Source organism: Rhinolophus sinicus, chromosome 2 (assembly GCF_057876585.1).
Source record: "Rhinolophus sinicus isolate RSI-liver-muscle chromosome 2, RSI-T2T, whole genome shotgun sequence".
In the NCBI taxonomy this organism is placed as follows: domain Eukaryota; kingdom Metazoa; phylum Chordata; class Mammalia; order Chiroptera; family Rhinolophidae; genus Rhinolophus; species Rhinolophus sinicus.
Window position 1 is genome coordinate 181,543,126 of NC_142502.1, and position 13,295 is coordinate 181,556,420.

The 13,295-nt window shown below is 40.0% G+C and overlaps 1 protein-coding gene and 1 pseudogene across 2 annotated transcripts in view; one reads left to right on the forward strand and one right to left on the reverse strand.

The window, feature by feature from the left end:
* The window catches only part of NBAS (NBAS subunit of NRZ tethering complex), a 274,620-nt gene that overhangs the window by 43,468 nt on the left and 217,857 nt on the right, over positions 1–13,295 (forward strand). For both annotated transcript variants that reach the window (XM_074331709.2, XM_019751941.3), the window contains exons 10-11: positions 4,740–4,878; positions 11,444–11,512. In XM_074331709.2, coding sequence (XP_074187810.2) covers positions 4,740–4,878; positions 11,444–11,512 — 208 coding nt within the window. The remainder of the gene's footprint in view (positions 1–4,739; positions 4,879–11,443; positions 11,513–13,295) is intronic.
* LOC109455212 (high mobility group protein B1 pseudogene) lies at positions 1,718–4,340 on the reverse strand (annotated as a pseudogene).

Here is a 13,295-nt window from a genome sequence, read left to right on the forward strand (position 1 = left end):
AAGGTAGATATTCAAAATTACCTGTTTTGTTTCTATTTGTTTAGGGGAGTTTTCCCTGACAAATTGATTTGTTTTATTTAAAATTTTTTTTAAAATTGGGGACTATTGGGGAACAGTGTGTTTCTCCAGGGCCCATCAGCTCCAGGTCGTCGTCCTTCAATCCAGTTGTGGAGGGCGCAGCTCAGCCCCAAGCCCAGTTGCCATTTTCAATTTTCAGTTGCAGAGGCGCAGCCCACCATCCCATGTGGGAATTGAACCTGGCAACTTTGTTAAGAGCTCGTGCTCCAACCAACTGAGCCATCCGGCTGCCCCCAAACTGACTTTTTAAAGCAAAATTTTCTTTAAGGAAAATTTGAAGCATGTTCATAGAGAGAATAGTACACTGACTGTGAGTCATTCAGTTTAATAATCACTGCTGGCCAGTCTCGTTCATTTATATCCCTAGTCATTTCCTCCACCTACCTGCTCCGTGATTTTGAAGCAAATCCTGAAAGCATGTTATTTCATTAAATATTTCAGTTGTATTTCTAAAAAAATAAGGACTCTAAAAAAAACATAAATATGAAACCATTATATCCGAGGATAATTAATAATTTGTCAATACCGTCAAACATCCAGACTGTTCTTTTAATTCCTTGATCTGCTGTCCTTTCCCTCTTGCTCTCTCGCTCTGTGTATGTGTGTGTGTGTGTGTGTGTGTTCTGAAGAAACCACGTCATTTATCCTGTAGTTTCTTCCTGTTTAGATTTCCCAGTGTGTAGATCGCATCTTTATAGTGTTGTGTAAAGTATTTTTCTTTTGTCAACTGTGTTTTCTTCAAATTGGTAGTTAGATCCAGAGGAATAACATGATTTTATCTACACTACATATATCCTCCTTTTTTGGAAATTATCTTGGTGTAAAAGAATCATTTGAGCAGAATGGAAGCTCTAGGCAAATAATACTTATACCGCTAGCTTCACTTTGAAATTGAAATCTGGTTTGCCCTGGTGAACAGGGTTGATGACCTATTAGCTCCAAGGACTGGCCTCGGCGGGGAAACAGCCCAAATGGGTCGCCAAGGGCCATCTTCTCAAAATTCATTGCTTCTGATTTGCTGTGATATAAACTTGTTAGAGCCAAAAAGAAGAGCAATAGGAAAGAGGCTTTGAATGATGGCTCAAAAGTGATGTGTTTGTGACTAAAGCACATTTTATATTACTTTATGAATTTTGAGATTTTGGGTTGGGCTGAGCGCCATAGCTATAGAAGGATTTTAGGCAGTTTTGCAAGTTTTGCATCTGAGAGTATGTGGTAGAGATGAGTTTTTGTTTTTGTTTTTCCTTTTCAAATTGTTGTCAGCTTAGCTCAGAAACATGACAGGAGGTAAGTAGTCCAATGAGAAGGGCGCTGTTGCTGGATATGGAGTCTGATAGGTCGTCTGAGCCCTGGGGCTGGGAAAGAGACAAGGTGTGTGTTAGTTTTATACGTTTGCTCTAACAGATTGCCACAAACTTAGTGACTTAAAACAAGTTTATTATCTTACAGCTCTGGAGGTGACAAGTCTGAAATGGGTGTCACTGAGCTAAATGAAGGTGTCATGTCAGCAGGGCTGGGCTCCTCTCAGGCTCCAGGGAGAATCTGTTTTCTTGCCTTTATCAGCTTCTAGAGGCTGCTCAGCTTCCTGGGCTCATGGCCCGTCTGCCTTCAAAGCCAGCAGTGGCTGGTCGAGTCTTTCTCACATCACTTTGGCACTGACTCTCTTGCTTCCTCTTGTGCTTTTAAGGACCACGTGCTTACATTCGGCCACCTGGATAATCCAGGGTAATCTCTGTTTTAAGGTCAGTTGCTTAGCAGCCTTAGTCCCTGAGATGTCACATGTTCGCAGGTTCCAGGGCTAAGGGCATGGACATGTTAGGGACCATTATTCTGCCCTCCACCCATGCTGGGTGCAGTTAACAGAGGGCACGCATTGCTTTCTGCACTAACGGTTGTTTTTGACCACCCTTGAGTATACACTTCTACTGGTTTAGAACTCAAGTGTTACACATCATGAGGTACTTACATTTATAATTATATAACATTTCAGAGTTAATGTAACTATTTAACTGAGTCAATGTTTTGATATGCCAACTCTAAGGAACCTTAGGAAGTGTTTTCGTTTTCTTTTCACTCTTCAATTTCTATGCAGAAACTAAAGAAGTTTGGTTTTTCTCTGAGCATGGCCTGTAAAAAGGTAAATACTAATTGGAGTGAGGAAGTGCATCCTCTTTTGGACAAAATGGGCGCTTAGTGATGACAGATGTTATGTATGTTTTGATGTAAAAGGAGCTTGACATTTTCTGGCACTAGGACAGTGGTAGATTGTGTGGGGGGATCATTATATGCACATGACCTCTGTTTGTGCAACCTCTGTTTTAAGTGCTTGTCTCCCTCTTCGGCAGCCGGGAGTTTCCAAAGCATAGGGGCGGGACGTTCTAAAAAAATGAGGCGTCCAAAAGTCTGTGGCTTCTCCCTTCTGTTCCTGTGTTACCTGTTGTCATTGGGAACAACCAATCACTCACTGGCAGTTGTAATGTCCCTTTACTATATCAGAGCTTTTATTTTCAAACTGTTTTCTCTTTTAGACAGGTGATTATGATATCTGCTATACAGTTCCCTGCCTGATTTACTGAACGTAACTTTAAAAATCATGACTGTTTGTGGTAACTATAGTTAACAATCCTGTAGTGCATATTTGAAAATTGCGAAGAGAGTAGTTCTCATCACAAGAAAAAAAATTGTAACCATGTGTGGTGACGGATGTTAACTGGAGTTATTATAGTGGTCATTTCACAATATGCATACAAATAACGAATCATTATGTTGTACACCTGAAACTAGTATAATGTTATATGCCTATTACACCTCAATAAAAAAAATTACTGTTTGTGTTCCATTACTAATCAGCTTAGTTTGTATAGTGGTCACACAGTATTTCATTTTTAGTTTGTTAGGCTGATTTTCCCTGTTGGTAACTGACCTCTGATTGCTAAGGAAGTATAACAACCAGAAAAGACAACCAATCATAATGTGCAGCTAAACTACTAACCAGTCTTGTCCCAGAAAAGTTCTTACTGTGTTGTTCTGCCCACAGCACTCCTGGCTGTCATTTCTTTTCTTTCTTTTTTTAAAATAAATAATTATATTTACTTAGAAGCATTCAGAATATCAACAAAACAACTGTTTGTTTGTTTTTTTGCAATTAGAGTGGTATTCAGTTAACAGAACAATTGTTTTGTAATAAGCTGCGTCAGAGACAACTGAAGATGAAAAAACTACCATCCCCGTGTATTACTTATTTGTGCTGTGCACCAACGACCAGTTTTAAATCTCCATGCCAATTTACAGCCCCCGTACTGTACCAGGCAAGGTTAGTGGCTGTTGGAAATGCCACCAGGACAGGGCTATGTAAAGACACAATAACTATGCAAAAAAAGACACTGTACACTTTAAAAACAAATCTTACACCGCCTTACATTACAGTGTTTTTTTTTTGTGTGTTTTTTTTTAAAGAAGTGAGTTATATACAGGGGGTTAAATGCTTTATAGGCAAGAAAAAAAACTGCTCCAGAACCAACTTTCTCATCATCGTTGTCATCCTGTTTGTCTTCCTCCTCTTCATCTTCCTCCTCTTCCTTCTTTGTTTTGCTCTTTTCAGCCTGACAACTCCCGTTTTTGCCGCCTCAGGCTTCCCTTTAGCGCGGTATGCAGCGGTATCTTTTTTGTGGTTTTCCTTCACTCAGCAGCCTTCTCATAAGGCTGCGTGTCACCTGCAGCAGTGTCATTCCACATCTCTCCCAGCTCCTTTGTAACATCACCAGTGGATAGGCCAGGATGCTCTCATTTGATTTGGGGGCGACACTCAGAACAAAGCAAGAAAAAGGCTGAAGGAGGCCTCTTGGGTGCCCTGGGATCCTTGAACTTCTTTTTTGTTTCTCCTTTAGGAGGGATGTAAGTTTCCATTTCTCTTTCATTACAGGCCTTGTCTTCCTTTGCCATGTCTTCAGATTTTCCTTTCTCTTTAGCAGACATGGTCTTCCACCTCTCTGAGCCGCTCTTAGAAAACTCTGAGAAGTTGACTGAAGCATCGGTGCTTCTTGTGCTGCTCCCGGCAGGTTTGCACAAAGAATGCATGTGAGGACAGTTGGCCTCTCGGCTTCCTAGGGCCTCCTTTGCCATGTTTAATTGTTTGTCCTCAGTGAGCACGGAGTTGCCCAGTGCCCGTCCAGTGCACACTTGTCCCCGTGCTGGCCCTGTGGAGCTCAGTGTACTGCAGTGGCTGTCCCACTGTCAATGCTGATGACGGTAACTGCCCTCATTGTGTCCCATGCTCTGCTCTAATGGACACATCTGTGTCTGGGTGAGGTGACACACCTGTTTATTGAAGTTTATTGGTGTTGATACAGACAGTTTCTTTGATATTCAATGGCGAAGCTTAAAACATTTTTTTTTTTTTTTTTTTTGTCTTTTCTAAGCTCCCATCTGGGTTTCAGGTGCTTGAATGTGTAAGTCTTACCTCTTTGTAAGTGAAGGTGAAATTCTAATTGAAAACCATCTGATTTTCTTCTGGTCGTTTCTTTGAAAATATTTACTTTCTAGATTTAGTACATAGTAATTTTACTTTAGTTTTCCTTGTGAAGGTAACTGTTTCTGCTCTTTGTTTTGATTTTGTCTTGCTCATATTTGCAATTTACCAATTTGATTTTTCTCTTTTTTAGACTTTTACTGGTTGGTGGATGTGAAAGTGCTGAAGTGGGCACATCAAAAGCTTCGAGCTGTGGCCTTTCTGCCTGGAGAGTTCTTTCAGGATCACCGTATTATAAGCAGGTCACCAATGGTGGAGACAGGGTCCCTGCAGTAAGTATGAGTTACAGTTACGGCATTTCAGTTGCTAATACATCGTAGGCAGATAAGCCATTCGTGGGATATAGAGGAGGACATAATTTGTCTTGAATGAGGAAAGTGATTTAATGCTAGTGAAATTTTACTACTTTTTTCAAATATCAAATTTATCTAAAGCATATTTTATTTAACTTGGTTTCTTTACTAGAAAAACAAACAAGCTAATGGTAGTCCTATTACCTGCATTTGCTTATTTAGACATTAATGTTTATTAAGCCCTTTCTGTGTGCTGGCAGCTGTTTTGAGTGCTGTTACCTGTATTAGCTCATTTACTTATCAGTAATCCTTTCTGGTAGGTATTATTACTAGCCCGAGTCAATGAGGGCAGTTGAAGTGTAGTTTAGTAACTTGCACTGGGTCACCCAGTGAGCAAGTGGCAGAATGAGAGTACAAACTGTGGCAGAAGGTCTCCTGTTCAAGTTCTTAGCTGCCACGGTGCACGTCATTCCATTTTGTTTCATATTCATATGGACTGTTCTACCATTCGTTCATTTGTTCGTTCTGCAATTGAGTTTCTGTGTTGTGCCAGGCACCCTTTTACTTTAGTTTTCTTCCCTTCTATTTATTTATTTATTTATTTTAGGCACCCTTGTATGCTGTAATAGTCACATAAACAAACAAATGAAAAAGCCTAACATTCTGTGGGTCACAACATAAAAACGTACTTCTTGTGGCAAAGCCTGCTGTCAGTACCATGACTCTCCTGGACGCCTTGTCCCAAGTGACAATTGAAGGATCCATGGAGGCCGGTGACCTCTTGAGGTCCTGCTATGTTAGTTTATGGCCTTAGGAGGGGAAGAGAGGGCTAAGAGGAGGAACTTTTTACTGCCTGAAACCAGAGCCGACATCACTTGTGCCTGCAGTTCATTCAGTGTAACGAATCGCATGGCCCTCCTTCCTTCAGGGGGCTGGGAAGGAGCTTTCTGTGTCCGGAAAGGTGCACAGAGCTAGATACTGGTGACCACAAGTTGTGTCTGCTGTGTTAGCCAGCCTATGAAGTTGCGTATCCTGGTTATTTTTGTGAACTGCATGAAAGCAGGCACTTGATCAAAATCCTGCACCCGTGCTTGGCACACTGCCTGGTATGTGGCGGGCACTCAGCTTCTCAAGTGAGGGTAGAAACCAACAAATTGGAGTGAGCACAACAGAAGTGAATATGTTAGTTATGCTGTTTCTTCCTAAAATGAGTGTTTATTTGTCCCATTATTTCTGTCTTAAAATAGGTTGATTTCAAAATAATCCTCTAAAACAATGAATGGGTATAGGTTTTGGTGTTGAACTAACGAAGAAGTACTTTTGAAAAGAAATCCTTAGGAATTATAGTAAGCTTCCATTCATTTTTTGTTTAGCTTTTAGCAGATACTGGCATATGTGATTGTGAATTGAACCCAACAAAGTGGTAGGGTTTTTATTTTTTATTTATTAGTTAGATTGACTTTCTGGTTTATCTGGCCCAGACCTTAACGCGGTTTGTGTTTGCAGACCAGTTTATGTACTGGCGTGCTTTGTGCTCATCCTTCCACTCCTTATCCATCGACTCTTTCTAGCACCCGTTTATTCTCTCTGTAGGATCCAGGGACGAGTCCTGTTTGAGTGTTATTAGCCACATTTCACGATAAGGAGCCTGAGGCCCCATGAGATCTTAACACCTGAAAATAGGGAACAGGTATTACGGGAACCGATCTTCTAGTTCTAGTTCAACACCTTCCCTCACTCCCCATGTGAAATTCCATGCATATCAGTGGCCTTGTCATAGTTATGCTCTGATGATTATCCCAAACTTTAGGAAACAAGTGAGGTCGGGGTTGCTTATACTTATTGCATGTTATTCCATATTTGCAGGAATGTAGGCATGTTTCGCTCTCTGATGGAATTCATACCCACCTTGGCAGTTTAGATTGTGAAATATATCAGGGCAGATCTTGGAACGACTGAACAGTTTTATCTCTAGATTTTAATTATGCTGCCTGCAGCTTCTTTTTAAATGTTTCATGCAAAAAATAATTTTAAAGTATGTATACACACAGATAAAGCAAATGTGGCAAAATGTTAATAATTGGTGAACTCAGGGAAGGTACACTGGTGTTTTGTTGTGTAATCATTTCAACTTTTCAGTTACTATGAAATTTGTCAAAATTAAAGGTTGAGGGGACAAAAAGGAAATCGGGGTGGAGCACACAAGGAGAGATGAAGTAGGCAAGCTGTGCAAGTCCATTTCCATAGAGTGTGATCACGTGCATCTGTGACCGTGGTCTGCGAAAGGGAAGGTCACACAGTTCTGTCACATGCCATGCCGCCTTTATTCACTTTTGAACTCTCTTGTGCTTTCACTTTGCTTCACACCAAAGTATTGGAATCTGTTCCGCTATGTACGGCCCTTCCTGCTCTGGCCTGAAGCTTCGCTTTTGGAGTCTTTTGATAGAAAATTGGTTGTGCATTGATGGGATAAGTGCGGAAAAATATTGAATTGCAAATTGAATGCTCTGCTGTATGATTAACTTCTTGAAACGCTGAAAGTGTATTTTAATTACATTAGTGGCTTTTAAATGTGTCTTGCAGCTAAACTTAGAATCATCCCTCATCGCCTTCCCCAAAGTAATTTGAATTACAGGATTAGTTCCTTTTGTCAGGTGGCAGATATTGTTCTCATCGAACCTCCTTATTGTTTATTTAAGGTTGTTATTATGTTGGGGTTGATATTGACCGAAAAATGCTGCTGACACATATATTCTAGTCTCTTGCAAGGCTGCTAGGTTGTAAAAGAGACTATGCAAAATTCAATATGTGCATGGACCAAAGTTTCCAAATTAATGGTAGTGTCATCTATGTGCGATAGTTTTATGTATTCATTTGTTCAACATCGAGTCACTGCTCCAGATAACAGAATATAAAGGTAGCAGCCCTCAAGGGTTTTACTTTATTGGAGGATACAGGTGTGTCCACAGATAAGGCCAGTAAGCTCTAAGGGGTACGAGGTTAGAGTTCAGTAACTGGGAGGAAGGGAAGAACCACCCCTTCCGTCTCAGGCGGCAGAGGCTGGGATTGGAATTCTAGCTCATCCTTACCATGTGTAGTAAAGGTCTTCCAGAACCGTTTGAGGTAATACCTGCAAAGGCACCTGAGAAACCATAAAATGGTCTACTGTGTTAATTATTATTTGTTTCTATTTTTAAGATCAGAATTTTAGAAAAAAAGTATATAAAGTGAACAAAACCGACTGTATGTTTTGTCACTGATGCTGCTTGCTGCTTTTTCATTATAGAATGTTGTGGAAAGAACACAGGCTTTTTGGAATCCTGTTTCTCTGAGAAATCCTATTGCCCTGAGAAAATAGAAGTAATCAGAAAAATATTTCCATAAGATCCCACCGCCTGCCTGCACCTGCGCCTTTTTACCTTCTCTTTTCTCTCGTTATCACAGACAGGCTGGCCTTGCACTGGCTGAAACCGACCCTTCCGTTTGTCCGCTAGACCTTGTATGCTTGTTTATCGAAGGGTATTTTTCCTACAACATGAATTTTGCTGTCTGTTAGATTTATCAGTGTATAACATGCTTTTATTTTTCTCATCATAAAAACGCTTTAGTTTGAGGGGGTGGGAATTTAGACCCCACCAAATCTTGTTATCACCCTGGATTTGATTTTCTTTAACATTTTCAAGAGTTGTCTATACTTGTTTCCAGTTCCTCTCTTTCCAGTCTCTCTTGAATTCACTTGAATGGGGATTAACCTCTATCATTTCACTGAAACTATCTTACTGATGTCACTAGTGCCCTCCAATATTGTAACAGTTTATCACTTTTATTGATACTCTCTAATTCCTACTAAATGCTTATACAAAATTAGTTTATTTTTCTCTTTCCTTTTCCTTTCTCCTCCCTTTTTTAGTTGTGTTATTTCTATTTTGTCAAAACACATTATATTTACACATTAGTTTCTGCATTCATCCTGACCTCTCTTTAATCTTAGATACCCATTTATATATTCCAAAATGCTCACTGTCACGTCTTCTGTTGAAATTTTCCCAATCATCTCTTCGTTGGATGAAATTATTCTCTAGTAGATGACTTGAGAAAGGCTCATAGGTGGAGTTTCTTAAGTTTTTGGACGTTCAAAATTGTTTTTCCATAGCCTAGATAGTTGAAGGAAAACAGGTCCAGATATAAAATCCTTGGTTTACCCTTTATTTCATTGAACTTAAAACAAAACACTATTGTTACTTTGTATTGTGTCTGGAATTTGTAAAGTCTGAAGCAAGTTAATTATTTCCCCTTTGTGTGTTATTTGGCCATTTTGCTTGAGGATTTTCTTTATTTTTGAAATCTAATAGGCTTCCTAGGATATTTCTTGGAGTTGACTATACTGGGTTAATTTTTCCAGGTACCCACTTGCTCTTTTTTTTTTTAAGGAATATAATCAATGCTATTTGGCTGCGGCTGAAGTGTTTTCCCGGCTTCGTGAGGGGGTTTCCATTGATTCACCCAGGGACTGGCTGGCTCCCTGCCTCTTCCTCCTCCTCCTTCTCTTCCTCTTCCTCCTCTTCGCCCTCCTCCTCCTCACCCTCACTCCTCCACCTCATTCACTGGCTGGAGCCGAGCCCACTTGCTCATTCAATGTATAAGTTCTCAGATCTTTTTCTGTTTCTGGAAAATTTTCTTGGATTATAAATTTGACAGTGCTTTTTAGACCCCTTTTTCTAGCTTCCCTCGTCTGCCCGCCCTGGGCCCTGCAATGTTTTCTAATCTGTGTTGGCTCACCACCTGGCCTTGTGGGGACCTGGCGGGGGAGGGGGGGTGCAGGTGGGGGGTCATGGGACATGGCAGGAGCACGAGCAAGTGCAGATGATACCCTGGGATTTGGTGATTTTTCTCTTTCTACTTACAGTTGTTTTGAAGTTTGGGTTGTCCTCTATTTTCAAGTTAAGCTGTAGGCATGGTTTTTCATGTAGGTTTATTTTTCCCTTCTTGTTCTTTCTTGTTGGAGAAAATATTGGGAGATGTGGAACTAGGCCATCACTGATGTCTTCAGCTACTCAGAAGTTTTGGTAGGAAAAATTTTAACCTCAACAAAACAGTACCCCCCCTTTGCCTTTTTCTTTTCAATTAAGGTAAATTTCACATAATATAAAATTAACCATTTTAAAGTGTACAATTCAGTGGCAGTTGTGTAGCCATCACCACTGTCTAGTTCAAGACATGCTCATCCCCCCAGAAGGAAACCTCATAGCCCTTAAGCTAAGGTTACTCCCTGTTCTCGCCTCCCCCAGGTCCCAGCAACCACTCAGCTGCTTTGTGTGTTGTAGATTTACCTACTCTGAATGTTTCATATAAATGGAATTGAACAATATGTGGCCATTTGTATCTGACTACTTTCACTTAGCATAATATTTTTGAGGTTCATCCAGTTGTAGTGTGTGTCAGTACTTCTCTCCTTTTCATGGCTGAATAATACTCCACTGTCTGGATGGACCACATTTGTTTATCCATTCTTTATTAACGAACAGTTGAGTTGTTCCCACTTTTTGGCTATTGTGAATAATATTGCTATGAACATTCACGTACAAGTATTTGTGTAGATACCTGTTTTGAATTCTTTTGGATATATACTTAGGTGGAATTTCTAGGTCCTATGGTAATTCTGTATTTAACTTTCCGAGGAACCGCCAAACTGTTTTCCACAGTGGCTGTATCATTTTATGTTCCCACCAGCAATGTGCTAGGGTTCCAAATTCTCTACATCTTCACCAATACTTATTTTCCATTTAAAAAAAATTATATCCATCTCTCCCTCTTGCTTTTATAAGTATATTTCTTAAATCTAACGACAAAGATACTCTTGTGTCATGTTATTTCAAATATTGATTTCTGGATGATTTTTTGTTTTCTGGTATTTTTCAAGTACAGGATCAATTCCTTAATGAGTGAAATTTCTGTTGGAAGTTCTGACCTTTTCCATGATGATGTTAGGATCAAATGATAAGCTGGGGCAGCCTCATTTGAGAATAGCTGGGAGTGGATTCTAATCTGTGTAGATTGTACTAGATTTATGACCATGTTTCCCTGTAAATAAGACCTAGCTAGACAATCAGCTATAATGCGTCTTTTTGGAGCAAAAATTAATATAAGATCCAGTCTTATTTTACTATAAGACCTGGTATAATATAATATAATATAATATAATATAATATAATATAATGCTGGGTCTTATATTAATTTTTGCTGTAAAAGATGCCTTAGAGCTGATTGTCTGGCTAGGTCTTATTTTTGGGGAAACACGGTATGTATGTATTTAAAAAGCACTTGATTATGGGTATATTCTATAAGATTAACTGCTTGGTGGATTTTTTTTGTGTGTGTGTCAAATAAAATAGTCTTACCAAGATCTGTGACACCTATTGATTTTCTTAACCACTTTCTTTAAATACTAGATTTGCTATAGTTTTCATTTTATGATCAAAGGACTTCATACAATGAGAAAGCATCTCATTAATCTCACTTTGTGTGATACGCCTTTATTTTGTAGGTACCAAAGACACTGGGATTATTAAGGATGTTAAGTGTCAAGTTTTACAGTCGCTCAGGACAAGAACAGGTAAGTCCAAAAAAGCTTAACCTCGTGCTTCTCAGATATTATCACTGGAGTACCTTTTAGGTCAACAATGAGTGAACCTTGAGTGTTAACGGATCTTAATTAATTGTACACGGTGTGGGCGTCTGTGTTAGTAGGAATTCCTTGGAATTCCCCCATAGTGAGGGCCTGGCTAGGATGGGGGTGGATGCATGAAACAAGCTGGAAATGTTGATATTTGTTTAAGCTGGTGGTTGTGTCCAGGGGTTTTCACTATACTGTAATTTCTATTTTCCTTCATGTGAGTGCAAATTTCTACAACAAAATGCTTAAAAAAAGGAATGGTACGTTTGCCGTGTGGCTATCATAGTATTAAATGAAACCAAGGGGATCAAGAACCCTCCACACTAAAAGCAATTGGTAACATTTTAGTTAATGTATTTATTGCTTAATTGTGTAGAAAGGAAGGAAAGGAGAAAAGGGAGGAAATAAGGAAACAGAGAATTTAGCATCTTCACTATTTTCCTGGTCACGATGCTGGTGTTAAATTATTCACATTATTCAGCATATTTTGTTTGTTTGTTAATGTTAAATAGATTCATAGCCTTTCTCCTTGCTTTGAGAGCACTTTTAGTGGAGTTGTTTAATGAAGCGTTTTAACACTTGGGAGTTAGCATACAGGTGATCCATGACTATTGCTCAGGTGGCAAAGATAATAAGGTATACGTGACCATGGCCTCTGCTGCGGAGCCTGCCTATGGCTCCTAGAAAGGCTGTGGCCCAGGTGAGGGCCGCAATCATGGGAGTGACATGGATTAGGATGCAGGACTCGGCATCGAGTTCAGGTTCAGCTGTCTACACTCGAATGATCTTGGGCAAGTGTCTTAACTCTTTTGGGTCTCCATTTTCTTCCTCTGTAAACTCTGAAGGATGGGCGGGGAGATCTTTTAGCTCATAGAAATCTATGTTTCTGAGGCTCTCCTTATGCAAAACCATGGAGCTTCTTGATGTTAGAGTTGTGAAAGGAAGATGCCTGTCCTTCGTCTTCTACTCCTGCCCCTCTCCATCACAGGGAAGGCATGTGATATATTCAGAATCTTGCTTGAAGTGCTTTTGCTTTTATTTATTCTTTCCTGGGTCCCAGGCATTTATATTTTAAACTTTCTTACATTTAATTCTGGCATTCTAGAATAGACTTGTTATACCCAGTTAAGGTGATTTCAGCCTTCAGTGAGATTAGAGGCTGTTAATCTTCTTGTCTACCCACTCATCCAGCAATGTTTCTCATGTCCTGAAATTGTTCTGTTTGTTTTTGATGGCGAATGTGCCTCAGTCAATTTAGAGTCGAGGGCTTAAACTCTAGCGACTGTCGAAGTTAGGTAGATCGTACCGTGAACTGAGCCAGGTGTAAACTCTGGGTTTTTAGTAGAGTCGTGTAGTTTCCAGTTATGTAGCTGATGTTTAGCCTTAACCTTGGGCCCTCATAGAGAATGGTGGGGCTTTGGCTGGGTGGGAAGCCTATGACCCTTCTCAGGGTGCATGTGCTACCTCGTCTCACCTGATTGTTGTCGTCTGGGGTGGGTGGGCCCTGTTTTGCCAGATTTTCTAAATGTTCAGGAGAAAGAGGGTTCTGGGCTACTATTTTCAGGTCTTTGATTTGTTCTTTGTGGGTAAACTATCTTAGATCCTGTCCGTAATAAATGCTTGAATGGGAAGCAGATGTCCAGTGGTGTTTGTTCATTCTTTTGATTCTGTTGTAAGTGGTAGGGAGGTGACGCCTGGCTTGTTTGGTGTCTGTCGCTGTAGT